This window comes from Solea senegalensis, linkage group LG15 (assembly GCF_019176455.1).
Source record: "Solea senegalensis isolate Sse05_10M linkage group LG15, IFAPA_SoseM_1, whole genome shotgun sequence".
Classification (NCBI taxonomy): Eukaryota; Metazoa; Chordata; class Actinopteri; order Pleuronectiformes; family Soleidae; genus Solea; species Solea senegalensis.
In genome coordinates, this window is record NC_058035.1 from 8,664,060 (window position 1) to 8,691,365 (window position 27,306).

The following is a 27,306-nucleotide window of genomic DNA, read 5'->3' on the forward strand; positions in this document are numbered from 1 at the left end:
GTTAACGCGCCATGACGTGATGACGTAAAACAAAGTTCTCGCCATCTGCGCTCCACTGGTTTTGCCTTACTGCCAGGACCCGCACAAGAATTTAATTTAAATTTAAGAACTGAATTTGAATTGAGAGGAGTGAAATTAATTAGGGAGCTTCATTTTTCGACCACATGAAATACACTTTCAGTTTCAATTGGCGGGTTTTCAAATTGAAAATTTGAAAGCAATTATTCAAATTGTTCACTTCAGGCTCAACTTGAGTGGTTCACTTTCAGTTGTAAAACATTTAAATTCAGTTCCTGATGGCACACATCTTGCACCCATATATAAGATTGAACTTTTATACATGACAATTATCACCTTGTGCACATGTGATGTGAACAGCTGCCCATGCGCATCAGTGATAATGTGAATTACACTTACAGAGGCGATCCCGAGTAGTGCCTTAAGCAGTTATAACATTGTTAATGAGGTGACGTGCTATTCTCACGTTGAAGGGCGTGTTATAGACGGTGCACTTTGGTGTTGTTTTACGGGTCACAATCATTTCATCGCTGTCACTGGTGATGTTTTTTTTTTATTATTTCCGAGACTGGCACGAACAAGTTTTTTCTTGCTGAAAGACTGTATTAGTTTTAGAGGTCATGCAGAAACAAAACAATTTATATTAGAAACACGCTGAAGGTGTTACCCAGTAAATATGGAACTTATGTAGGAGGAGTGTACTGAGCTGCTGTGCAGTGTGTGAGATGCAGGTGATAGTCTTCTGAGGCGCACTTTCTTTCAGATCTGCTTGAAGGCTGCGAAGGTTGGATGTGTTGAACTATCATCTGTCAACTTCTGCTGTTGCTTCCCACCTCTCCTCTTCATTTAACAACAGCTGGGGCACAGTTACACTTATAGAGCAGCGTATAGGTAAAGAAGTATTTTAAAAAGTGGGATTTCCAAAATAACAGTACTGGCCCTTCACATCCACTATGGTCCCAGCTTTATATTTTCCTCAACATTTGCTCCACGTCACGTTTCTTTTGTGTGACAAATAGCAGCTGTTCTCTAAAATAATTGGCGCACTAATTCCCTGTTTAGTTCTTGGAGAAACAATGACAAGAAGAAAAGAAAAAAACCTCTTTGTTATTAAAATAATGCACACGATCTAGCGAGGTGTTGGGTGAAGTTAATTAATCAATGAATCAAGCAACAGAGGATTTTCTTGTGTCTCGTTCCAGTTTTTATTTGCACACAAGTGGCATTTCAGTAAACAAAAACATGATCATGATGACTGAAAAGTCCAAGAATTTCATGACCAACAGTATCATTGGCATAGACGTAAAAAAAAAATCACCCAATTCAATAAATCTGTTCAGAATTTAGAGCAACAACAAATAAATATGCGAGTCACTAAGATAAAGACACAGCTATAAATTAAAGACAAGAATTCCATAGTCACATGTGACATGTTAGATTTGCAATTCTGCATTGTGGAGTCGAAACGTTTGACACCTTTTACGTGATTAGCAAATCACGTCACATAATTAAACAAACAGTGAAACACACAGTGGAACCGATCTCAGCAGAGTATGAAGGGATATTCCATATTAATGAGGAACAATCCCGTCATTATGAGCAAGGCAGCTTAGTCAAAACCTTCAGAATAACAACACGTTTCCTCAAGCAAGAAATTGATTTGGAGACCGCAGAATATGTTTTTACACCTCACTTAACATATATTTAAATCGAGAGTGTAGAATTGGATATGCATGTCCTCATCTGTGTTTGTCCCCCCCCCGAACTAAAGGTAATCTCCGTAGACACAACAAACGTGTTTCATATTTGTCGTATGCATATCAGGAATCATGTGGAAGTCTAGTTCTGAGGATTTAAGGGTCTGTTGTTGCCCTGTCTCGAGGCATATGTTCACCGAGGTAATTGCACCGTCCATATGATTGTTTTTTGATCATATTTAGCCGGAAAGCTTTGCCGTATGAATCGTACAGATGGAATGAGTTTGACTCTGAATATGCTTGAGGGGCTGCAGGAATTCGTGGCAGGGGGGAAAGGACAGAGATGAAGGTCAACTTACACTGCACTTCATGCCAGCTGTCACAAGTGGACGGACAGGAGAATCATCCTTACCTGGAATTGATTTCTCTGAGTGAGCGAGAGCAAAAAAATGTCAGACATTCGTTGGCCTCCGATGATTGAATATGTCACAGGTGGGTCAGAGAGTCCACTCAAGACAAATGTAATTCCAGTGGCAGGCGTTGTCTTTTTAAAAGTGCCACGAGCCGGCTCCCACTGTCTGTCACGTATTTACCTTTAAGTGAATGCCAATATGCACTGAGGAGAAAACTATACACTTAAGCCATATTCGGACAGGATTAGTTTTACATGGGGAGGTGGGCTAAAGTAATTTATTATCAGATTTTAGCTAAAAAGGTCCAGAAAAATGAAAAATGACCCAAGGTAATACTAATCCTGTGTGAATAAACCAGCAGTAAATATGTGCATAGATATTCTGTTTTAAGCACGGAGGCCGTATGTTGATGTGTGTTTGCACTCGGGATATCAAGAAGCAGCGTAGTACGCACACGGCGACAGTTACTGAGGGTTTTTTTATCCCGTGCGATTTGGCCGTTTATATTACAGATGTGCTGTGGTAAAATTACATTACTCCACTCCATATTTTTTCTGCTCCAGGTACATCTCACAAAGATGCACCTTTTACATAAATTATTAATTACAAAAAACAATGCGTGTGTAATAGCACCTTGTTTTTTTTAACCAGTTGCTGTGGATGCTCGATCATTTATTAACTTGTGGGATTTCATGAAACTCAGCCACATCATTTTTTTTTCTCGATCGAGTCTCGCAGCAAATGGAAGATTCGTCAAGCCAGAACTTCACAGATAATTCAGCACTTTAGCCGATGGACTTGATTTTTGAAACGAGCCGAGCTCCCGGAGAGCAACACTTATGATGAAATCAAGAGCGAGGGAAAGCGAGTCAAACACTGTTTCATGAGTCGGAACGTTCTGTATAAGTTGGCAAAGATGCAGCTTTGAATCTACTACAGAGTAGACGTAGCCTTATTTACAAGGATGTGTTCCGGCAGTAAGTGAAGGTCTTTCTTTTTTCCACTGCCACCACATAAATAGAGGGAGTATACTTTACTTGTATGTGTGTGTCCGCGACATCATACTGATTGAATGTGGCTCTGATTCTTGACTCTTCACATTAGGGTGTTATATAACAATTCCTTATAAAGCAGCACTTTATGATAACGCTTTGCATTGCAATACAGTAACAATAAGGTGTTATTCTAGTTATAAGTATGTGTAAGTAATATCATGACAGCACCACATATTAGCTTGTTAATAGCAAACAAAACTAAATATGGAAATTATAAAATTATAAATTCTGTGATTCCAGTGTGGTCTTTACATTGATTTGCAATTAATGTCATTATAGTTTGTTTTTCATGCAATCATCTTTGCACATATTCAGCTGACAGCCAGCCACCTGTGTGTGTGTGTAAAGAGCAATAATGCTGAGACTGCCGATTGCTGACATTGTTGCCATGGGGACGTTAATGTGTGTTACTCAGTGTTACTCGGATGTTCATCATAATAGCGCGTAGATGTCAGACAGTGATAATGAACCTTATGTGGAAGTGCATATACAGTGCAGATTGGACCAATTGCAGATTCTTTTTTTCCTCATATGCTGCATTGAGCGGCACAGAATTGTGCAGTTTATGTCGTGCTGTACAATTGTGTGTGATAATTGTGTTACGTGAGAGATGGGGTTTGAGCTTTTATATTTTTGCAACTCCATGTCAGGAGTAGGACTAATTTAATGCATACAAATGTTTTTTTTTATATTTGGGAGTTAAAGGAATACTAAATGCTGATTTGCATTTAGCGTTGTATTACTAGAATAGGGGCAGTATTTTTGAAAAATGTTGCTTCCCAACCTCAGTTTCCCCTGAGTTGAGAAATATCGTCATTCTTTTTTTTGTTACGTGCCCACTCGTAGGGGGGCGGGGCCTCATTCTCAGAATGTAAACAGTGTCCGCCATCTTTGCTAACAGTTACGCTAACAGGACCAAGTGTCACTGGTGGGCACGTAACAAAGAACAGAATGAAGATATTTCTCAACTTTCAGAAATACTGCCCCTATTCTAGTAATACAAAGCTAAATGCAAAATGGTGAAGTATTCCTTTAATGCATCATGTGACAATTGTCTGAAATTCTATTTAGAACAAAACCATTGCCATATTTTTTTCAAATTTAAAATAACGCCCGACTCAGAGGGATGTTGCAGACAAAAGGTCAGTATATGTGTATTTGCACAGCATATGTATCGAATGCTGTAAGGAGGAAATCCTTTCGTCTCTCATAATTACTCCTCTGCGTCTGTAATTTCGTTAGCTGAGCTTTGCTTTAAAGAAAAACAAACAAAACAAAAAGGAATAAGCAGAAGACGTCAGTTGTAATTAAAAGATAAGGTAAAAGGTGCAGTCTGCTTTGTACACGGAGAGCATAATATCTCCTTAACACGCACGTAGACAGAGGCACAGGCGTCGCACAGATGAAGGTGCTCTCCCACCTCAGCGAGACATGTGCGCTGAAGGGAGATGTGTTGTAGTCCTGTGGCGTCGGACTGGTGAGATATGAAAGGTGACGGGTGCACAGTGGTTGTCAACGTGAATGACTCATAAACAAGCAAAACATTAGGACAGCCCACACCATAGTGTTGTGTTTTTATTTTTTTTGCAGAGATTGAAGGAGGAGGAGGAGGAGGGCCGACACCATCTCAAACACCATTTCTCACTTCCTTCCTTTTTTTTTTCTCTCTCTCTCCCTCCATTGTATTTACGTGGGCTGCAGAAATAATCCTGCTCTGGGAAACGTGTGGATCATTTCAAATAGATGTGGCTGTGTTTTGCTTTGCGCTCACATGGTTTGACCCTCAAGCAGATCATCAGCAACAAACGCTGTTCTTCCCATAAAAACATATACACAAAAAAGTATGATTTATTAATGAATTCATTATTTAACGGAACAAATGTAATTCTAGAACGTTATAGAAAAGCTGTAGGGAGCTGTTCCGAGGCGTTGAGCACATCCAGGATTTATTTTTTTCTGTGACATAATTGGAAGGGGGAAAAAAACTAATGTTCATTCAGGTTCAGCGGTGCTGCTAAAAATTTATGAAAAAAAACAAAACAGAGAGACGGTCTGCGGAGGCTGTTTTGTGGCTGTATATCCAGTAAAACGGGTATCTCTGTGGTTGTATAATGAGCGCAGATGGGGGAGTTTTAACGAGAAACTGACACCCTGAGCGTTGCCGCAGCTACTCCACCCTCCAGCTGCAGGGATGAAGAGCATAAAAAGAGAGAGATTAGAGGAGAATGGTGGATCAACTTCATCAGTTAATTAAACTCTTTTGCAGCTTGATGAGCAATTAATCAAGGCAGCGTGCCGAGTGTCAGGAAGGGCTGAGATCGCCGGGTGTGGTATGCGTGCTCCGTACAGTATATGCTCCCCGAGGGACAGCCCTGTTGGGAACAGCACTTACCAAGTGAGCAGCCCTAAATTTGCACAGGGTGTAATAGGCTGGGTTTATGTAAGCAGCCATCAATCACTCTGTGACATACATGTAAGCCCGTACCCTGTTTGTGCCAGGATTAGCAGTCTAACTGACTACGCGTCCAAAGAGATCGAATTTCAGGGAATTGTGAAATGTACTGGATTTTTTTTTTTATTTGGGGCGAGTTACAGCCCTGTTATTCTCAGGCAGAGAGTCAACCTTAATCACATTAATATGGGAGGCACACGAGCGCCAGTCAAAAAACTTAAGTTTGTATTTCACAGCCTCAAGATTTAGGTCTTATCGTAACATCTGACATCAGACTCCCCAAATCCGATGGTTTGGTTTTCATCCTTTGTGTGTTCCCCTCTTTCATCTTCCTCTTCATCGCTCTCGAGAAGTAAGCTTTTTTCATGCTATGGAAATTCGACTTGGCAGTTTGTGACTAAATGCAGTAAATTTATTAACGAGACCATGGGGAACATTAAAAGTCAATTGAAGGAGGCTATTAAAAGCAGGATTTTAATTGGGTTGGTCCCTCCACTAAACCTTTTTTCCGTCTCTCCCTCTCTCTCTCTTTTCTGAGAGCATTGGTACTAAAAAGTTGTCAGTGGATGTTTTCAGTGTGGGGTAGTCCTTGAAAGAAAGTTTCCTGTACATTTCATTTTAAATGTTGCATTATATTCAAGTGCTAGTAAGGCTATTTTCAAGCCTGCATGAGGTCAGGTGTTGGCAGAGACTCGTGGTATTCATTGTCTTTGCTGAAATATCACTGGCTCCGTGGAAGGCACCGCCACGACACAAGCATCTGCAGATCATTCTCACCCATTCAGATACAGAAAAACGCAATCTGTAAGCGTCTCTTGTCTGACATCATTTATGCCTTCAAGCACGCAGTAAATTGTGTTAGCACTGTATCTTTAATGCATCAGTTTATATAATCTGTTGAAATTACATTACAGGGCATACAGTTGTCCTAGTTTTGGTAACATGGTGTGACACATTATAAATGGTTTTAATTGCACTTTAGCTTCTGGCTCTTGAGCTCAACTCATTCTGCACTTGAAGGGAACCACACTCTACATGTACTGTGTGTATGTGTGTGTGTGTAGGGGGCTTGAAGAAGAGTCATCTCACACATATGGGAGAATTACAGAGAGAGAAAGAGAGATGGAGTTGCAGCATACTATTGGCTGTGCTGACTGGATAATAACATGCAGTGCTGCACTGCCACAGTAGGTTGCGCCTCCAACCAGATGCTCCTGACACTGCAGCTCATAAGCAGAGAGAGAGAGAGAGAGAGAGAGAGAGAGAGAGACTGACTGCACTAATTTCCCGCACTTATTTTAGCCGGATTAAACAGGAGGATTCAGGGGCTTCTATCATGTACCGTAAAAAGGAGCTTATTAGAGGCGATGCCATCACATGTGGATCTAAGACGATGGAAGCTAAGCTTGCTTTGTGGCATTCATTTCCATGTTTCCATGTTTATGCTTTAATATAATGACAACACTGTGTGCCGTCGTTTATTATTTAATTGCAGGGGAACACAAATTGCTCGGATTCAATGAGCCTCATCCCAGCAAGCTTTGAGGCTCTTTTAGGTTTTTCCAAATAAATACATGGGCGATGCTGAATAGGAGGCACTGCAGATTAGGTGTTTGTGTGTCGTATGGTTGAACCTAAACACACAGGATCATGATAATTCTGGTATGTTTTTAGGTAGTTTCAGTAGCAATAACTTGTTGTCATTATATTCAACCTATTAGGCCCTGCAGTTTAAAGGACCATGCAATCATTTTTCCCCCGACTTAAATTGCATAAAAAGCTGAAACTGTTTTCTGAGAAGTGTTATTTACGAACAGCAAAACAGGTTGCAGTATCTTTCCCTCTGGACCCAAGTGTCTGATGGGACATATGTTCAAAATGGGCTCCAGGACAAAAAGAGCTGGCCATATGGTTTATTCCATTAACTTTGTGGTCCACTATAAAAAACCGTGTAGTCTAGCTAATGTTGAGTAAAAGCTGTCTACAAACTGAGTTAATGACCAAAGTTTGAGTGATTTGATGCGATACACTGATTTTCATATCGCCATCAAATCTCACGACAGAACAAAGTCATGTTGTTATTTTGAATCCAAAGCTGGCACTGTGTTTCATGTGACTCAAAAAGCTTTTTTTTTTTTTTTTTTAAATCATTACCATTCATTGTACTTTACTTTGTTTTGCCTTCTGTTAAGATGCATAGTGACGATAGTAGCTAAGTAGCGAGGCGGCTCTTCTCAGCATCACTTTCCCCTTCCAACCTTTTCAACTTCTCTTTTCCAGGCTTTTCAACACAGTCACTTAAACATTCCCTTCTTTTGTGTGTTCTTGTCTTTCCAGGAAAAAGGAAACATCGCTGTTGTGTTTAATGTCGGAACAGATGACATTAATATTGAGGAGACGTCAAAGTTTGTAAATGATGGAAAGTACCATATAGTGAAGTTTACGAGGAGTGGGGGTAATGCCACTCTGCAGGTGGATGACCTGCCAGTCATTGAGCGCTACCCCACAGGTGAGTCACCCACTCTGCCTTTAATTACATCTGCTGTTTCTTAAGGGCGATAAAATGTACAAGAGATTATCAAGCCAACTATTACAGCCTTGGCTGTCGGAGGATGTTTTATGTTGACTTGGCATGAGCTTTAATTGCTTTTTATGTTCCTGTTTCCAGCAGCTGTTTAGAGCAATACCAGTGTTGTTGAGTTTTTCCCCATCTCCATTGTTTATCACTTTGCATTAATCAATACCGTTAAACAACCCAAGCATATGTAAATAAGTTTCACTTAAGAAACAATATAGTCTAAAGATAAACAAGCTGCCTCGTCTGGATCTGTGTCAGATTCCCCGCTTATAAGTATAGATCCTCCTTAGATGAAGTCCAGCTATTTACATACAAATGATTAAAAAGTAAATTGGAAACAAACCTGTAACGGTGGAACTAGATGAATATCTGTATGATTCTGTTGTTTACACTATGAAATACCAGGTGCTTACTTAATATGTTAATTTAACTATTACTTTTACTCATTGGCAGTGCCACTTGTGTAATATTACTACTAATAATTTAATTTGTGTTGCACTTTCCCACTAATTACTGCCCAATATAATGAGTATTACGCATAAGAAGTTTGATTCTGGAGATGGAACAGAACTCACCAACACTGATATGTTTCTGTAGAACGTCAAGACTTTAGAAGTATGACACGAAATTCCACCGCTTGTGTTTCTGAAATAGTTGCATTTTTTTCAACCGCTTTGAGGCTTTGACCGAAGCTACAGAGGATTAAAGAAGTTGGAACGTATGGATGTTTCGAAACGCAAATAACAAATGCAACCCGCCCACCCCCCTCTTCCGTGTAATGTTTGGTGACCTTTTTAGCTATGACCAGTGCATTCATCCAAATGAAAGAGGATTTTATGACTGGGACTTATTCCCCGCTTCTCGCCTCAGGTGGAAGGGGGAAGCTAATGGCTTTTGACGTGATGTGGACATGGCAGAATGCACAGCCGGGTTAAATGCTTGGATGATAGTATCTCAATCTTTAAAGAACAAACAGACCTAGTCCCCAAATCACACGATGCACACAGATGTGCTGCTCATAAAATGGATTTAGTAGGTGAAACACGTTTCCTAACCATTTACTGCATCATTTAATGCCTCGCAATGTGGACTGCGCCGTAAATTTAATGACTATTAAGATATTGTAAGATATCAAAATGTGAATAATTTTCATGAAATGTAGAAGGGCCAGGACCAAGAGGGAAAGGAATTTGACTTGTAACCGGAGGATTACCGGTCTAAACGGTGTCGTATAAAAAGGATGCAGCGGTCAAATTCCCTATCACTCTTTTGTGCGTGTGCAGAAATAACACGTTCGAATTCTTGGAAAAACAGACGATAATTCACCCTATGTAAATGCTGAGATATAACTGCTTCAGGGGGGAAAGTGAAAAACCTCCTCCCCACTCATCATGCGTCAGTGACAACGCCAAGTCCACCTTATTAGGCTCATTGCAGACTAATTACATCTAATCTCAATCAGTGTACAGTTCCTCCCCTCTCCCCCAGCACACAAAGCCATAATTCTCTCAGCTCGCCTGTAGTTTGATAAGTATCCATGTATGCCTCTAACACACCGATAATGGCAGCCTTCAGCCACTCTTAGGCCACTCACAGATCAACAGTGATTATAACGAGAGAAGACAGCAAAGATATAAATGATGGCTCGAGAGTGAGAAAGACAGAGAGGGGTGAGATTATATGGGAGGGGCCAATCACTCTCGAAGCAAAGAAATAATTGCCTCACCGGGGCCTTATATTGCCGTCCTTGTAATCTCATTAAAAAGTCTCGTACTACATACTTATGGCCCATTAAAGTCTTAAGCACAATTATTAGAATCAAAAATACGGAACACACACACACACACATACGCGGACAGATATAGCCTTCTATTTGCTGCAGTTTGGTCTTCCCTTTGTGCTCATTCATTTTCATTGTGTGCCACACACAAAAGGCTGGGCAGCAGCAAAAAAAAAAAAAAAAAAAAATCAGCCTCTTCTCCAGAGTCTTGGCCATGGAAGTAATACCATCACAATGGCGCAGCCAGGCCCGCAGGGTACTGTGTTGTATCCTATCAGAGCACCCAATGAACACACCACACACAAAGATAATGTAGAGGTCCCTGGCCTTATTCTTTTACTGTTATCAGAGCGTGATGCACTTACAGAGCTCTCTGTCTCTCACTCCTCTCCCCTCCGCTCTCCCTTACCCTCTTTTTCGGTCCCCTTTACCTATATCTGTCCACCCTTGTCCTCTCTGTCAATCTCACTCGCTCACTCCCACCTTGTGGAGCCTGATGTCTGGGATATAAGAGTAGGAGGGTTAGCTTTAGCCACAGAAGCCTCGTCCCGCCTCGTCTGGTTCCCCCGCTGTTTTGTCCATGAGCCTCTTTAGTCTATTGTGCAAAAACAATGGTGCAATGACTGCTACTGCCAGCATGAAAAAGAAGCGGAATAAGGAAACTAATGGGGTGATTTGTGTTGGTCCCCCCCTTTTTAACTCACCCAGCTCCATTTACAGAGGGGGCATTTGCATATTTGTTCATTAAATGTGGGAGTGTCCTGGGGCTTGTAATGAGATAAAGCCTCCACCTTATCTAACCACTTTATTAACACACACACACACACAAAAAAAAACAAAAAACAAGTGAGTGAGGGAAAAGCGGGTCGACTGGGATGGCTCAGCTGAATCAGTGCTGTCTGGCAGATGAGATAAGCCGAGCGGTCCCAAACCAAACCAAATCACCGCTCGGCAGCAGTCGCGGGCTACATTCGCAGGCAGGATGAATGGGCTCTGCTGCCGCATCAAAGCCGAGGGAATAGCATTGTTTAACACTCCCGCGTCCCACTGAGGGGATCAATACATGATCAGACCTTTGGTAAAAGCGTAGACCGAGTCCACCACAGATAAACATCACACGTCTTTGAAAATGGAGGATGTTCTTGCAAAAATACAGAGGACTTTGACACAGCTGCGTGCTGATAGGTGTGTGGCATATATGAGGACACAATTGTCCTTTGCACAGCAGCCATTTTGACACGTTTTAACAGGCCAGCAATGGCGGCTCTGTTCAGTTCACGCAAGTCAGGAGAGCGTGACAGTGAACCAGCACGCGCCCCGAAGCAAAGGCAGCAAAATGGAACTCAGCCGTCATTAATTAGTTTATTTACACCTGTGATTTTCTTACTGTGCCTTGTCAAAACGGCCGCTGTGCAAAGACTCCAATTACTCTAATTAACGAATATATTAGGTGAAATGCCTCGATAATGACTTCCTCAGCCTAAAGTCGCGCTCGCGTTGTCCTCGCCGTCCTCCGTCAAACAGCTTCAGGCTAAATGTTCTTCAGGGCCCAGTTTAGTGTTGACCTCTCCACAGATGAGGTGTCACTGCAGCGGGAAACACAAGAGCGGTGACATAGCTAACACCCCGTGACTGACAAACGGAGGTGACAGGAATTAACTAAGAGTCCATGAACACTCTGACAACAGCAATCAATGGATAATTCATTAATCTAAAACGTTCACACTGTAAGGGCATGTGAATGTGTGTGTTGTTTGCAGGTAATATTTGCATCATGCACAGTGCTAAGGCAGATTTAGTGGTGCCAAAACTCTGGTGTGCTTTGCATCCACGTCCCTGAGAGTAGCTCATAGCTTTCTGTCTTATAGCATAAATAAAATATTAAGGTGAGACTTGGCGATATTATTTTTTCACTGTTGTCATTGTCATCAAATAAAAATGCAAGGACAAACACGTACCAACGAGGTCGGAGTGGCTTATTTATCTCCGCCGTGGAGTTCTGTTCTCATCCAAAAAAAAAAAAATGCTATGAAAAACAAGCAAAACAAAAAAAAATCTGAAACCCTGTTGCACTTGTTCAAATGTACTTTGTGACTCAGGGGTTTATTTCATACCAATCACACCTACTGTACCTTCATGCTGCCTAAAATAACTAACCTGAGCACGAAAGCTCATCCACAGCACAAAGCATAGGAGCTGTTGGAGTGAGTCTTGCTTAAAGCGTGGTGTCCATCTTGTTTGGGAAACCAATCGACATAATTAAATTAAACTAAATCAGTCTTGGGACTCTTGAGACTGGTCAGTCGGAGTGAGAGAAAACTTGTTTTTAGACTTTTTCTTCATTTCAAATGGTTAAAACAGTAGTACATGCAGTAAATTGTAAATAACTGCCAGGTATTGGGAGTTATTCTGGACAAATGGGCAAAAGCACTTAGTTACAGTTAAATTAGCAAAAAAAAAAAGACATTTTGAGACTTCGGTGTTAAAGGGTTACTTCTGTTTTAAATAGTAGCGGGCAGAGGGCGAAAGCACTGAAAGTCTGTCTCTCACTAAGCATTGTTTGAGATGTGTGGCTCCCTAAATAACATTTGGAGACTTCAATCACATACTATACATGGTGTGGCTTTGTTGTAAGGCAGAATGTATCTTCCAGCGTCAATGATCCACTAAATCTCTTTCACAAGCCTTTGTGCTCCAACCTGGCACAATCAACTACAGTCAAATTCCATGAGCTATACAGACAGACTTTGGACCATTCTCTGTGTATCTGATCCTCTGCAGTAATTCAAGCTGATGCCATTAAAAATTTCCTTTTTATGCGTCTTCCTCCCTCTAAGACCTTTCATCAGACCAACTGTGCATTTGTTACAAAGTTACCTCCTTTCTTTCATGTTTGCGCGATCCTTTTCCCTTGGAGGCAATTCTCTACCAAATGGTTGTTAGATACCTGATCTTTTATCTGCCAGAACTGAATTAATATAGTTGATGGGACAAACATTGTCAATCTGCCGGAAGAATGGAGCAGACTGAATTCAATCTCAGCAGACAATACCGAAAGGGAAAGCACTCAGAGACAGTGCCACTTTGCTGACAGTCCTCCGTTCTGGGGAGGTTATTGGCCTTGACAAAAGGGCGATGCAGAGTTTGCCCTCATTAATGGCAAAGTGCCCCCTCAGTCTTGGAGCATGGAGTTTTTCTGAAGCCACTCTTTCTCTCGTCTGATGCTTATTTGGGCTATTCTCTAAAGACGTTCAAGAAACTACTCATCCATTTACTTACGTGTAATGAATGTGCAATGTTTGCGCAAACTCATCACTTCTTTATGACTCGTAGCTTTTGTCAAAGCGGTGAGTTTTCAGCGACTGTTCCTGTGTATACTCTGAAACTGTCTTGTGACGATGCACCGACTGTGTACTGCTAACTGTCATAACTGTGTGATCGGCTTATTATTCACTGTCAATTAGGCTGTGTATAAATGGGGTGGGCATTTGTAATATGTTAAAGTTAATTTGTTCTACCCTTTAAACCATAAAAGGTTGATTCAACAATAAATGCAATGGTGTTCTTTTTGGAAAATGTATATATAACTAGTTTAAAAGTCAGTTAAAAAGAGGGTAAAGATAAATGGGGTGGTCATATTTGGGTAAAGACTCTGTAATGGTAATGTATTAAGTTGTGATTTGGGTTGGTTTATAACATAGTTCTTTTAACCTAGATGTAACATTTGCGTGCCAGTTCGGCTATTTTCAATTAATATAGGCCTAATTTGTTGGCTAAAATAAAAATAAAATGTTTGTTTAAATAATGTTTTACAGTAAACGTTTTAAATATAAAAACCTTGTGCAGTTGTATAGCTCCAGCATTAAGTATGAACGTTTAACCTTTGACCTTACAGATTGTAACCACTGAAATGTCTCTTTAAACTTTAAAGGCAACAATGATAACGAACGCCTGGCGATTGCTAGACAGCGAATCCCATACCGACTCGGTCGAGTAGTTGACGAATGGCTACTCGACAAAGGTAAAATCACTGATTAAAATTTCAAATAAAATAATCTGATCATAACCAAGTTGTAGCACTACTTTTGTAAATAGTAAACCTAAAAAAAAAAAGAAAAACAATAAATGTTCAGTAAAATAAAAAAAAACAAAATCATTTGAAGAGTTAAATTTAATTTGTAGTGTTTCATACTTTTCATAATTATAATGTATGTATTTTATAGATATCAGCTGTTTTAATACGTGTTCATTGTCAACTTATGGTTAAAGGGACTGTAAATATGAATTTAAATCCACTTACTCAAGTAATGTAAACATTGTTAAAATGTCTATAAATTACTGTAGCATTTTGCTGTAAACGTCTAAAGGATACATTTAAAAGTTCCACTTCACTCTGCCATTAGTAAGTGTTATTTGAAACACATACAGTGCACATATGCTGTACAGTCATTTGATTTGTTCTGATTTAAACTGCGAGCAGTGATAAATAGTATGTAATCTGAATTGGCATCAGAATTTTAAGTCCCTTTAACAGACTATGTAAATATGTATAGGGCAATAGGCACTGTAATATAAAACAAAAGGAGTGCATGCTTTGTTTTTATATAATTAAATAACTAATTCATTTTTTATTTGTTTTCACTTCAAATGTGAAATGAGCCCTATCATTTCTATTTTCTTTTCTTTCTCTCTTTTTAAATTTGTTTGTGTTTATGACTTGAGTTGTTGTTTATGTTCTTGTTTTTCATGTTCCCATTTCCATCCAGAGATTCCTTTGACTGCTTTTGCTAAAAGGACAGAAACGTTTTATCCTATTGGTTCCTGCTAAGATATCCTGCTTTTCATGCTTGCTATGGTCTAGAATTTGTAAATTGTGACAAAGTTAAGGAAAAGTACAAAGTAAAAAGGCTGAATTATAGGCTGATACTTTTCCCAGGAAGTGTCTGGTAAACAAATTGTCCATTTGTAAGACTTTCTAGAATACGCTACTGTATCTTGTAATCTACTGTAATCTAGTGCAGTCCTATAACATTACTACTGCTGATTAATCTTTCTTTCTTGTTATTTTAGATTAGACCGCCGTTTAGCAAAGCTGCATTGACTTTATTAACCCACTGCTTTTATTGTTTATTGTTTTTTTCCTTTCTTTTTCTTGTTTTTACCACAGACATTTCATCATTATAAATGCAATAAATTACCAGGGTTTGCTTCCACGACCCGTAATTTATTGGTCTCATTAGCCACTGGGCAAATAATCTGCCTTTCTGTCTTTCTTTTTTTTTATTCTTTTTTTTTTCCTGTTCAATGAAAGTGGCTGAGACCACAGTTCAACATTCTTGTATATATGTAACGTTGTTTTCCCACAGGGCGGCAGCTTACGATCTTCAACAGCCAAACCACTATACAGATTGGGGGCTGGGAGCGAGACCGGAGTCGATCGTTTCAAGGCCAGCTTTCGGGCCTCTACTATAACGGCTTGAAGGTGTTCAACATGGCCGCGGAAGGGGATCCTAACATAAAGATCCAAGGCAGCGTGCGGCTTGTGGGGGATTCGCCCTCCTCTATTACACCGCAGTCGAGCACCACGGCCAATCGCTCAGAGACGTCCACGTCCATCATGGAGATCACCACCACCACGGCGTCCAGCAGGCGGGTCAAGCAGACGACACCGCGAGAGCCTCAGCAGGTAAGATTATCACGTAATGATTTTGTCTAAGGTGACATTAGTGTCTCGACTTGAACCGTTTTGAAGTTGTTACAAACCTCAGCAGGAAATTAAGCACATCCTGGATTAAAATAACACGTTAAATCATTAGGTTCCAAACGGGGAAGCGCACAGTACGCCTCCTTCTTCTCCTTGAGGATTGTAACCTAAAAACTGAAGTAAAATAAATCCACGAAATTGCTCCACCTATGGGATCCGCATCACAGCACGCCGGCTGAGCATTTTTCTGTGTGCAGTCACACGTGACACCGTGGTGTGTGTGTGTGTGTGTGTGTGTGTGTATGTGTGTGTGTGTGTGTGTTCCAGAGTGATAACCATCGTAGAGGTCTTCCATCATCTTTATCTGCCCTGCATGAGCGGTGCAGCATCAGCAGGAGCATATTACTTCTCAAACATCACAACATGTGACTAAACAATGCCATACAAATTTCGCGTCCCATCAAGTGAAATGGTGATGTGACCATTCTCTGGCCAGAACGGAAGACATTTGCCGTTAAATGTCATTTAAATGTATTTGTTTCTTAGTTTGAACAAATAAAAATACATTGTCCATACGATTAAAATCACAGCTTTGTCGTAGAGGTTCTCTCTGTGAAAATCTGGATCACTTTTAATCACAGATTCACAATTTCCTGGAATTTCAAAACAAATGAGCGCATTGCTCTAGGAACAAACGTGCTGACACAACTCCTTTGGGTCAAATTGTTTCTGTGTTGTTTTTTGAAAACATCAAATATAATAGTCTAGTGGTGGCACAAAATAAAAAAAATACAGGCGGAAGAGTGTCCTCGATGATACCCGAGATACATGATTCATTTTATATGGAGCCATTGTTCCTCTGTAAAAGCAGTCAGGATCTAAGATGATCTAAAATATGTGTCACAATTTCACATATGCAGGGAAAATGCCAGAAATGACGTTTAATTAGGCCTTAACATCATTTTACTTACTTAATCGAATGGCGTAAAGGAAGATCATAGCCTCTCCAAGAGGGGGCGGGTTTAACTTCATATTGTAAAAACATATACGCAGTCAAATAATTTGACATCGTATAACTTTTTCCGCCTTTTGCGTGGGACAACAGTCGCATCTCTGTTTATTTTAAAGATTTTATCGTGTGTTGTATCATCATCATCTAGAGGTAACTGAAGATTTTTGGTTTATTAAGTTTGGATATTAAATATTTCTTTTTATGAGACCTATTGTTCCATTTATTAGGTATTAAAAAGCCGGGATATGTGTGTATAAGTGTTAATGTGCCTGGACTGAAAGATAAGATATTCCAACAGTTGATTGGTCACAAAAGAGTCATGACCAATCATACGAGACTTTTCTTTTTAAGGGCGTTTTAGGAGCAGGTCAAAGAGCTACAACTAAACGTGTCAGACAAAAAGTAAACACATACTGGTCAACTTACATCTCGTAATATGAAATGACAAACTCCCATATGTTTCGGCTTCGCTGCAGTAAAGACCCGTCATTACTAGCCGTCCCCTAACTCTCTTGCTCTCTGTCTTACTGACCTCAGACCATCCTAACAGTTTGTGAAAGGGTCGGCAGAAGCTGACAAATAATACAATTATAAATATTGATCCGGTGGAATGGCTTTCTCCCGGGCTCAGCGCGGTTTATGAATCGTTGCGGGAGTGTGTAATGCAGGTGAAATATCAGACAATGGACTATAATTATATCCCTGCTCCATGCAGCGTTATAAATTGCCACCAGGGAACCAAGAGATTGTCAGAAAGGAACAGGCTTGACAAGATGGATGCCTGTCTTTTTCAGGTCTTTCTTATCTGGAGAGAAATAAATTGATATCCATTGCTCGTGCACTACGTTACAGGAATACGGATTATGTGGAGAACGTCTACGTGTATTTATTCCTGTACTTGTTTTATGCTTTTTCATGTGGTCTGATTGTTGGTTGCCTGTTATTATGCCTTCATACCAATTACTTTGTGCTTGAATTGATTCATCAATAAGTGTTTATCTTGTAGCAATTGCCCATACAGATTGTTATTGGATGTAAGCATTGTATAGTTAAGTCTTTAAGGGTTTGGGGGAATTCAAGGTAAATTTACAAAGCGGTGATATGTGATAAGTACAGCAGAGACTGGTGCCATACTGTAACATAACATTATGTTATAAACTAACCGTATAAAGTAAAACAGAATGGCTAGGGAGGAAGTGAGTAGACAAGGCTAACTGTGATGGTTTAGGTGTTATCTAATGCATTCATACAGATGTAAAAAAAAAAAATGTAAGAGTCGGCAGAGAGATGAATGAGGCATGTAAAAATGTGTGCATTGGGAGATGTCAGTGCGTTCGCTTTGATTCGACGTGACAGTCTTCCCATGGAGAGCCCCGGCACTAAGACATTACTGTCTCAGGACACCGCACTTAGGATGACACGGTGCATTCACCGTCCTCTTCTTTGAATAGTCAGCATTTTAATCATTGTCCGACCGTTCCGTCTCCCCTCTGATGGCAAATGCAATTCTGTGAATGGTTTCCTTTCCTAAGAGCCTCACTGTACATTACCAGGACGCACATTTTTAGTGCGGTCAGCCACTGGCGGTGGCGGTGGCGACGGCGGCATCATCAGGCTCTGTAACCACTGAAAATCAGTTGAAGTGGTTCTCTGGAAAATGTGTATTAGGGTGTCATTAAGGGCAGTTGGGTCAAAAATAAGACTTACTTGTTGTAAACACCTGTAGCTATCAGTTTCACTTCTTACAGTAACGCTGAAATGGCAGTCAAAGATCATTTTCATTAGATTAAAGAACATTTGACAGATATCAAACAAAGCGGTTGACTCAAGGAAACAGAGTCCGCAACAAAGAAACACATAAAATAAGCTCCATGATTGATACAAGCATCTTTATTGATAATCTAATCACAGTGTCCCCTGCCTTAAATAAATGCTTTTATGCTGGTAAAAATGTCAGCACAATAAAATCTTTGAGTTTGTCTTTTTCTGATGGGCCGCTTATCTCCTAGAGGACGGCGTCAGTGCTAATTATCATGCGTGAAATGATTGTGAAGAGAGTCTGAGGTCCCTCTTCTCAGGTGACCCGTCAAAATCCTCGACTGGGATTATGTTGTTATTGAAAACTGAGGTCCTTGACTTACGGCTAACGTTACGTTAATGTCCGTGCTCTCAAACCACTGGGTGTCTTCTTGCGCTTCAATAACCCGAGTATTGTCATCTTGGTCAGATGAATAGAAATATTTCATTTGCTTAAGAGATAATTGCACTGAATCAGTTCCAGGACCCACTCCCCACTCAAATGCACAGATAATAAGTGTCAGTATAGCTCTCACCTTCCTTTTGACTGACTGCAGAATTGTACACTCTGCTCTGATGTGTCAGATGCATGTGTTATACAGCGGTCGTGTGCTCCCTGCCCTTTGAGTGGAGGTGGTGTCTTGCTGTGTGGACCTGACTGTCACGTCTTAATGAAGTCTCTGCAGTCACCGCGTCAATTATTCCATAATGCACTCCTATACTGTATGAATTTACTGATACACAAGTGTTAAACACGTTTTTGTGGACTGTTATTAATGGAGCTATTCCTCATTTCGCTTCATTTAGGCACTGATTGGGAAATCAAGGCCTCTGTACAAAGTCCACAAGAACAGAGAAATTGGTTCTCTCTCCCAGGGCTGTGAGAAAAGACTGACGTCATTGTTTTCTCGCAGCCCTGATTCGGGAGTTCTTGCAGCTTGTTGTTGACACATCATCATCTGGACAGAACTTTTTTTCTCGTGTGATTTGCCAGATGTCATTTCTTTACGAGGACCTCCCTGGAGTTTCTCGTAAAGTATGAAATGTCCTGGCCAGAAACTAACTTTCTTCTTGTTCTTGGGAAAAATAACAAACTTCTCTGTTCTTGCGTGGTATGTACAGGCCTTTGGTGCTTGAGTCACTGCATCTGTGGAATTAAACATTTATTTTTTGAGATACACAGTACAGTAATCTGCTGAAGTCAGTTTGAATCCCAAACTGCCAGCTCTCGCCAGTCTGACAGTAGCACTACCTGCCAATGGCCAGACTATTTTAGCCCTCATTCAGCCTCTCTGGTTCTCTGGTTCTATAATGTTACCCTGGCAAGGAAGTAATAATTTATCTTATCTACTTATTTTAGGTTTACATTTCAGTTTAACCTTATGTGTAGCTCCATCCACAAAATAGTCTGATGGATTTGGATGAAATTTTCTGGGTATGTAGTTTATGGCCCAAGAAAGAGATGATTATATTTAGGTGGTTATTTGTATATGGATCCATATTCAGAATTGTGTTTTTTTTTAAACAATAATAGGGTTGTGTATTGGCTGTGGGGGACTGAGCGGCCTTGTTGGAGGTTTGTGCTCTAAGTGCTTTCTCTATTTATGGGACCTTGAATATCAGAAATAAGATGATGTTATCAATATAACATTATAAAATGTTGTTGTTTACAGTATTCAGGCCAATATTCTCAAAGACAACTGTCATATCTAATATTTAATGCTTTATATGTGTCTTGAATAACCCCTTTGTGATGCACAGTTTCTTTTTTTATAGCTCGTTGCTGCTGGAAATTCAAGAAATGCAGATTACAGCCTATTCCTAGTGAGAATAAATGGCCACTAAGTTGCATCATTGCCACCAAATAGCCAATTGGCCCCACTATTTCTGAATTAACCTTAGGTGAGCTGGGTGTAATGGCCGCTCAAGGGAAGCAGTAACATTCAAAACACATTGTGTGGGCCATTTCATTTGCACTCACGGCACATGGTTCAGTTCCTGCTGAACTGGCTCGCAGTGACTCTGTTTGTCTTGGTCTTGGAGATGAGGGGCACAAAACCTGCCCTCTTTATAATTCATGGGGATAATCGAATATTTGACATAGTCCACTGCTGCACCTTCAGCGCAGTGCTCGCACACCTCCTATCCTCCTTCACTGGCTCTTGCAAACAAACTATATAAAAAAAAAAAAAACCTAGTGTCACAGTAATCTTATTGTGAAGAATCTTCTGGAACTTAGTACCCAATAATTGCCCCAGTCTGCTGCTCCTCTCCTTCTCCTTTTATATCATCCAGGCACTTTATATTGTATCTGGTCCTACCTTTAGGGATTGTTGTGATTGCCCTGATTCTGGTAAGGATTATTGTTTTATGCGCTAAGGCTGCAATAATTCTGCACGGACTAGATTAAATAGTAATCCATGCAGGCACTAATAGTCAGACCTGAGACTTATCTTGGGTATTAAGTACTTCTCTGGCAACTGCAGGGCATGAAGTGAAGATTCTTTAATTACCTTACATGATGTGATTCTTTGATGGGAGTTTTAAGATATTTCATTGTGGATACAGTGTATATATTATTCATGTTGGAGTCCTAACGTGTTCGTAGTGGATTATAGGGGAGTTAATGTAACATATTAATATAAATGTACAGTAACCAGCTATGAAAAACGTATTTCTTGGTTACAGCTTGATCAGACTGAACTGGAGAACTGTGGTATTTTGTTGCTCTTTCCCCCCTCAGGAACATAATAATATGTTACCAAGTGCTTCCCCATAACCCATATTTGTAAGATGCAGCCGTGTAGAAACTATAGTTTCAATTACTTTGTTTTGCAGTTGCCCAGACTACCTCTGCTAGTCTACAGGGTCAGCCATTTTGTGGTTGTTTCTCTAAGCCTTTGTAGCTTTAAGGGGGTCATATGTCTCCCTGCATTTCATGGGAAATGTGGAAGTAACTCAGCAACAGACTACTCTCACCAACCAAGTCTCTGATTGACAGGCAATTAGTCAAAAAGCACCTTGTTCTTAGCACAAAATGCAAGTGTTCAAAAGTACTGTGCATATACTGGAAGTGTGTATAGCAGTTAATGTCTCTGCACATTTTTATGGGAATATAAAGCATAGGTGTATTTTGTTTGTTCATTTCACGGCATTAGGAGTCGTACCCATCTGTGTTTGTGCTGCCGATGTCTGTGTGATCGTGACTCATGTTCTTACCGCTCTCACTGGTGAATTACATCCGGCGGATTTTTGTGTGTTTTATTGCTTTTTGATTTTAATGGGAAATCACAGTGACAGAGGAAAATGCCAGCATGTTGAAGGCAAAATGATTAGCAATTTGGCCAAAAGTGAAAACACATTACGTTGGAACAGGAACGCAGTATTCCTTGCTAAAATCCAACAGATATGCAAAGTGGATCCACGTCGTTTTAGAATGAGAATGACATGGAAAGGTATAATTATTAAAGGCCCGCTCATATCAGTCAATTTTTAATTTTTCCATCATGTACGTGAAGATTAAAAATATTTTGATTGCACTTCATTAGACTTCACAAGAAAATACTGTCATATTTTGCAGTTTTGTTTTTGAAGTTTATTCTCTGACGTTCATCAATGTTAGTTATTTTTCTTTTTCTTTGTCAGGCGTGTGTCAAAAATCCAACAATGAGTCGGAATTTTCATAAGGTTCTGTTTTTTTTAAAAAAAAAATACTTACAATACAAAGTGAGCCATGGGAGTCTTTAAGTATTATATCCGCAGACTATAATCAGAGACACTTTTTGAAACATTAATATGATTTCTTTGTGTCGAGCTAAAGAGAAAATTACTGACTTGCAGAGATGATTGCACCTTTTTTTTTCTCTTTTTCCCTTTTGCTTATTTGTATTTGTAGTAACATTCATCCTGTTGAGACAGATATTGTTCCCGCTAATGCCTCTCTTGATGTGCTCACCAATTAAAGGACAGACGCACGAACAAAGAAACCGAAGGTGACAAAGGTATCACAAAATGTCCCCAATTGACAGGGACAATGGCTAATCTGCAAGGTTTCAGTCGTCTTGAGCGAGTCCTACTTAATTCAGGGGACTTATCTGTTCCATGTTTAGTGTCAGTGCTCTATGAGGTTGTGGTGTTTTCAATTTTTCGCACAAAGGAAACATCACTGGGATAAGATTTCCCCCTGCAATGCAGATGTATGGGATTGTCCGTCTTGCTCCTGAGACACTGTAAGCTTGAGGTGAGAAAAAAACAACAAGGAATAGCAAAGGAATCACATGTGAACTGTGCACTATTGATTCTTCTCGGGTTTTTATTATATTTATTGTGTTTTATTCCCTCATGAATGCCTGGTCTCACCAGAAAAGATCATTTAATGAGTGCAGTAACAGGTTTAATTGCAGGATATGTAGAGGGACCACTGTCCTGTGCAGGAGCTGTGTGTGTTTTGCTAACCTCCTCACCTTGCCTCTGAAGAGTGGTGTGTGGCATCATTGGTCCTGGGGTGTGTGTGCTGCCCCAGCCCCAGTCATGGGTTTATGCCCACCCACTGCTGACAGATGGCAAAAGAGGTAAAGCTGTAGACCTGCAGTGGCCTCAGGCCTGCAGCGTTCACTCCTGGCGACAGACCATATCCATCATCTCAGCCCCACTAGGGGCCGTTATGGAACCTGCCCTTCAACATCAAGCTCTTCTCATGGAGTCCATGTGTCTCGCTCATCCAGTCCACCTTGGCAGGGGTGAACACATGTATACCAGATCATAGTGACATGTGTTCTTGTGTTTTTTTTTTACATTTTATAAATTGGCTACAGCCAAGACGGTCGTTTTATTTCCATTGTTCAGCTCGTCGTCAGAGAAGCGTCTTTGTTTTTGCAGGTTTTTATACGACTGGCAGCGTTACAAAGGACTACAGATTGTCCCATAAAATTTATTTGGATAACAATAATGAAACCTGTGCAGTGTGAATGTCTGTCGTCTTGTTTGTGTTGTTTTGTAAAGTGTCTTTTTATTTTTTGTGCGTGGAGGAGATGCTGACACTGACAGCTTTACAGCATGTTTTATGGACAATTTGTTTTGCTGTTATGATTTGTAGAAGCTGAGAATAGTCGTGCATGGGCCAACTGCTGATTTGATGATACAATTTGTCCTACATTATATTGCTCCCACCTGTAAGATTTTGCGCCTGGCTCGCTTATTCGTATTTTGTCCGTGGGCCATATGTATTTGTGGCAATACTGAGCTCTGTCTTCATTATTTTAACTGAATATCTGAGGTCTGGTAGAAAATGTCAGACACATACTAACTCATGCATTTTAAAAGCCTCTTTATTTATTTTAAAAGTGCTCCAAGTAAAAATGAACATGCTTAAATACAAGAATCATACAAAAAATCAATCCCCAAAGCCAACCTGTTATCACACACCTAAAACTACATCTGCCCATATTCAATCCATAGGCATCAGTTTAATTTACTACCCTCTTAAGTCATTAAGGACAACAATGACCTCCTCCAAAAAACTGCCATAAAAACTTTACATTTTATTATTTTTTCTCTGCATAAATCTCTTAAACAACTTCAGCCCTGCTGATTTTAAAAATTTTAACCTTTAAATGTCAATTTGATTACTTTATGTCACTGTTTTTTTTGTTTTTTTATGAAAACCCCCCACAAAACATTAGTAGTTTTATTTTCCATATAACAAATGTCAAAATCAGTTAGTAGGTTAGTATGTGTAGCATCAGATTTACAATTCACTTCAATCTTAAGTCATAAGAAGGACTTAATGATATGTATGAGAGTTCACTCCAAGTGAATGACAGCAACAAGTTTTTGTAACCAGTTTTGTAAGCATGGTGGCGATGATGACTTCCAATCCTTGAGAATGAGTTCTTTCATTTACACTATGCCCATACAGTAGGTAATGATTTCTGGATGTGCGAAGGCAGCAAGAGAGAGTCTTGTGAATATACAAAGAGAGCCAAAATCGAAGAATCACTTTAAACTGAATTAATATGCCTTGTTTTAATGCACCAACTATGAATATGAGATACATTATCCCATCTTTCCTGATCACGAAGGGTTCAAGTGCAATATTGAATAACATAGGGGACAGAGTCACCTTGTCTCACACCCAGATAAAGTCGAAAATGGTTTTGATGGGATGTTGTTAGTAATAACAAGAGAGTATTTTAAATTACATCGACAAAAAGTCTTCCGGAAACCAAACCTCCTCAGAGATCCAAACCGCTAAAGCCATTTCTTACAAAAGCTTTCTGTGTGTCAAATATAAAGACAGCTGCTTGTGATGTTTTTATTATAGTCACCATATCACCATAGAGACTATTGATCAAACGTCACCCATTGAAAAGGCAAATCCTGCCTGGTATATTAACCAGATGGGTCAGGATGGATAATAATAATGTCTATTCAATCTTGTTCCCAGTACTTTAGTTCAAATTTTACAAAATTGAACGAGATGTGCCCATAATTGGCAGGACTAAGAGGATCTTTTTTTTTGCCATAGAGCCGTTAAACATTCTTCGCAAATATAGTGTTAGAATCTCCTGAAATGCTTGATGGAATTGTTACTCCAAACTAATCGCTTCTGCAAACTTTACACGAACAAACTGTGTCTTCAGATCCTGCTTGTTACTCGACTAAAAATTGAGAGTCATCTGTGGAAGTAAAGGTATAAAGATCGAAGTCAATGATTAATGTCTTGTTGACCAGTTTTTGACTGTATCTTGTCTTTGCCTGCTCGAATTTTAAGTTTCTCTGCAGTTATTTTTGAGGTTTGTCACTTTAGTTAAAAGTGTTTCAACTTTTAGAAGTAAATTATTAATTTTCCCTCTGACAATGGAATTATATTCATATTTAAATTTTAGGATTCTATTACATTCCATTTTTAGACCCGATGATTATTTTTCCCAAGACTACAATTACTTGTATTATCGCCGTTAATTGTTTTTCTTTCTTCCTTAAAGACTGCAATGGGACCATCAGCCCTCTCATAGTGACTTTGAGTGTTTCCCAGAGAGCAGAGAATTCCCTTAACTTTTTGGTCATGGACTCCTTAAAACCCATCTTGGGCTCAAAAACAGACCAAAGTACCATTAAGGCATATTCGGGATGAGATTATACAAGAGAGATTTAATTATGGTAAAACATATTCCAGCAGGTACAAAATGAAACAAAGGCATGCCAGTAAATGGAGCTTGTTAATTCGTCAAACAAGTGGACATGAGAAGGAGAGTAACAGAGAATGGCTTTGGGAAAGGAACATAACTGAATTGTCAAGTGGTGAAAGAACAGTAACAGTCTTCCACAACTCGTGGCAAATATAATAGAGTTTTTAACAGCCTGTTCCTGTAAATCTGAGTGAAATTGAATACAGGCTTTAATTTTCTTTTCTTCAAAACGTTCAGCGCAAGATGACACAAGAAAGAAAATACACAAAATTACAGTTTTTATAATTAGTTAAGAGCAGATCAAGCCATGAATTGTCTAAACTGACAACAGGGACGGACTGGTGATTAAAAAAAACAAAGCTGAAACATGATTTTTATTCTTCTTTATTCTTTTTCTTTTTTTCCCTCTCTTCTGAGTGGGAACACTTCTGATTAGATTATGGCGGTCATGCTCAGCCCTTTGTGAATGACACATCCAGACTTGCAGGACAGGAATCTGATTATGATGACATTCTGTGGGGGCTACAGGCGACCTGGTCTGATGTAGGGCAAAGCTGCTCTTCCTCTCCCTTCATGTCATGTTTTCGCAAACGCTACACGGGGGAATTAGACCCACGTTCACTCATCGCACAAGTGATAGCATCTATATTAGGATGACAAATGTTCTTGTCACCTGATGAGGGACTGGGACTGAATGTCAAGACACAGGTAAAGTCAGGAAGACATTGATTTGAGGCCAAGATGCCTCGCTTCTCCTCCTCTTTGGATTTTCTTTTCTAGAAACACACACAAACATGGTTGGATTTCTATTTTTAGATTACAGTATGAGGCAAAGGAGCATGTAATTATGCTGTTGTTTTGTGAGTGAAATGACAAGTTAGTGTGTTAGCATTTTGATAGAAAGCGGCATTATTACAAGCCATTCTCTGGTAATTGTTATTCCTCCCTCCTTCCCCAGGGTTATCCTTAGTGATATTCCTCTTGGGCAGTTCTCTGGCTCTCAGGCCAGATTACTACCAAGGCGAGCTACAGATGTGAGCTCCAGATTCGATTTTAGATAACAAAAATATCAGGACATCCAGAGGGGAAAATGCTTCAATGCCGACAGATTTCATTTATCTGAGACGTGCGAGAGTGAGGATAAGGAGGAGGGAGAGACGAAGTCGACTATGTAATACAGTATACTTCTATAGAGCAGCGTTTATGCATAGGCGGGAGGGAGAAAGGAATGAGAGAACAGGAGGGGAGGGAGCGCTGCAGATAGATGGAGTCAGAGGGTGTCTTATGAATTTCATATTAAGATCTTATCATTTAGTACATGTAGCTAACAGGAGGCGTCCAGCCTTCTCCAGTGTGATCTGCTAAAGGCTGCAGCTAAGTGTGCTGTGTCTCTGCCCTGTGAGATCTATACATATATATATATATATATATATATATATATATATATATATATATAGCCTATTAGAAATATCAACAGAATATCATCATATGGCAAACAGACTGTCTTGAGTCTGGAGTTGTATTCGAGGACACTTTGTGCATCAGTCACACATGATTCACTCATTGACATGACATGGCGACAGCACTGTGCAGGCGCTGAATAGGAAATG

General features: G+C 39.9%; 1 protein-coding gene across 31 annotated transcripts in view; it reads left to right on the top strand.

Moving 5' to 3' along the window:
• Positions 1-27,306, top strand: part of LOC122782306 (neurexin-1a) — a 215,725-nt gene that overhangs the window by 168,564 nt on the left and 19,855 nt on the right. For 23 of the 31 annotated variants that reach the window (XM_044046618.1, XM_044046625.1, XM_044046628.1 and 20 more), the window contains 3 exons: positions 7,973-8,144; positions 13,925-14,014; positions 15,360-15,679. In XM_044046618.1, the coding sequence (XP_043902553.1) occupies positions 7,973-8,144; positions 13,925-14,014; positions 15,360-15,679 (582 nt within the window). The remainder of the gene's footprint in view (positions 1-7,972; positions 8,145-13,924; positions 14,015-15,359; positions 15,680-27,306) is intronic. The other 8 variants (XM_044046648.1, XM_044046641.1, XM_044046637.1 and 5 more) reach the window with 1 other exon arrangement.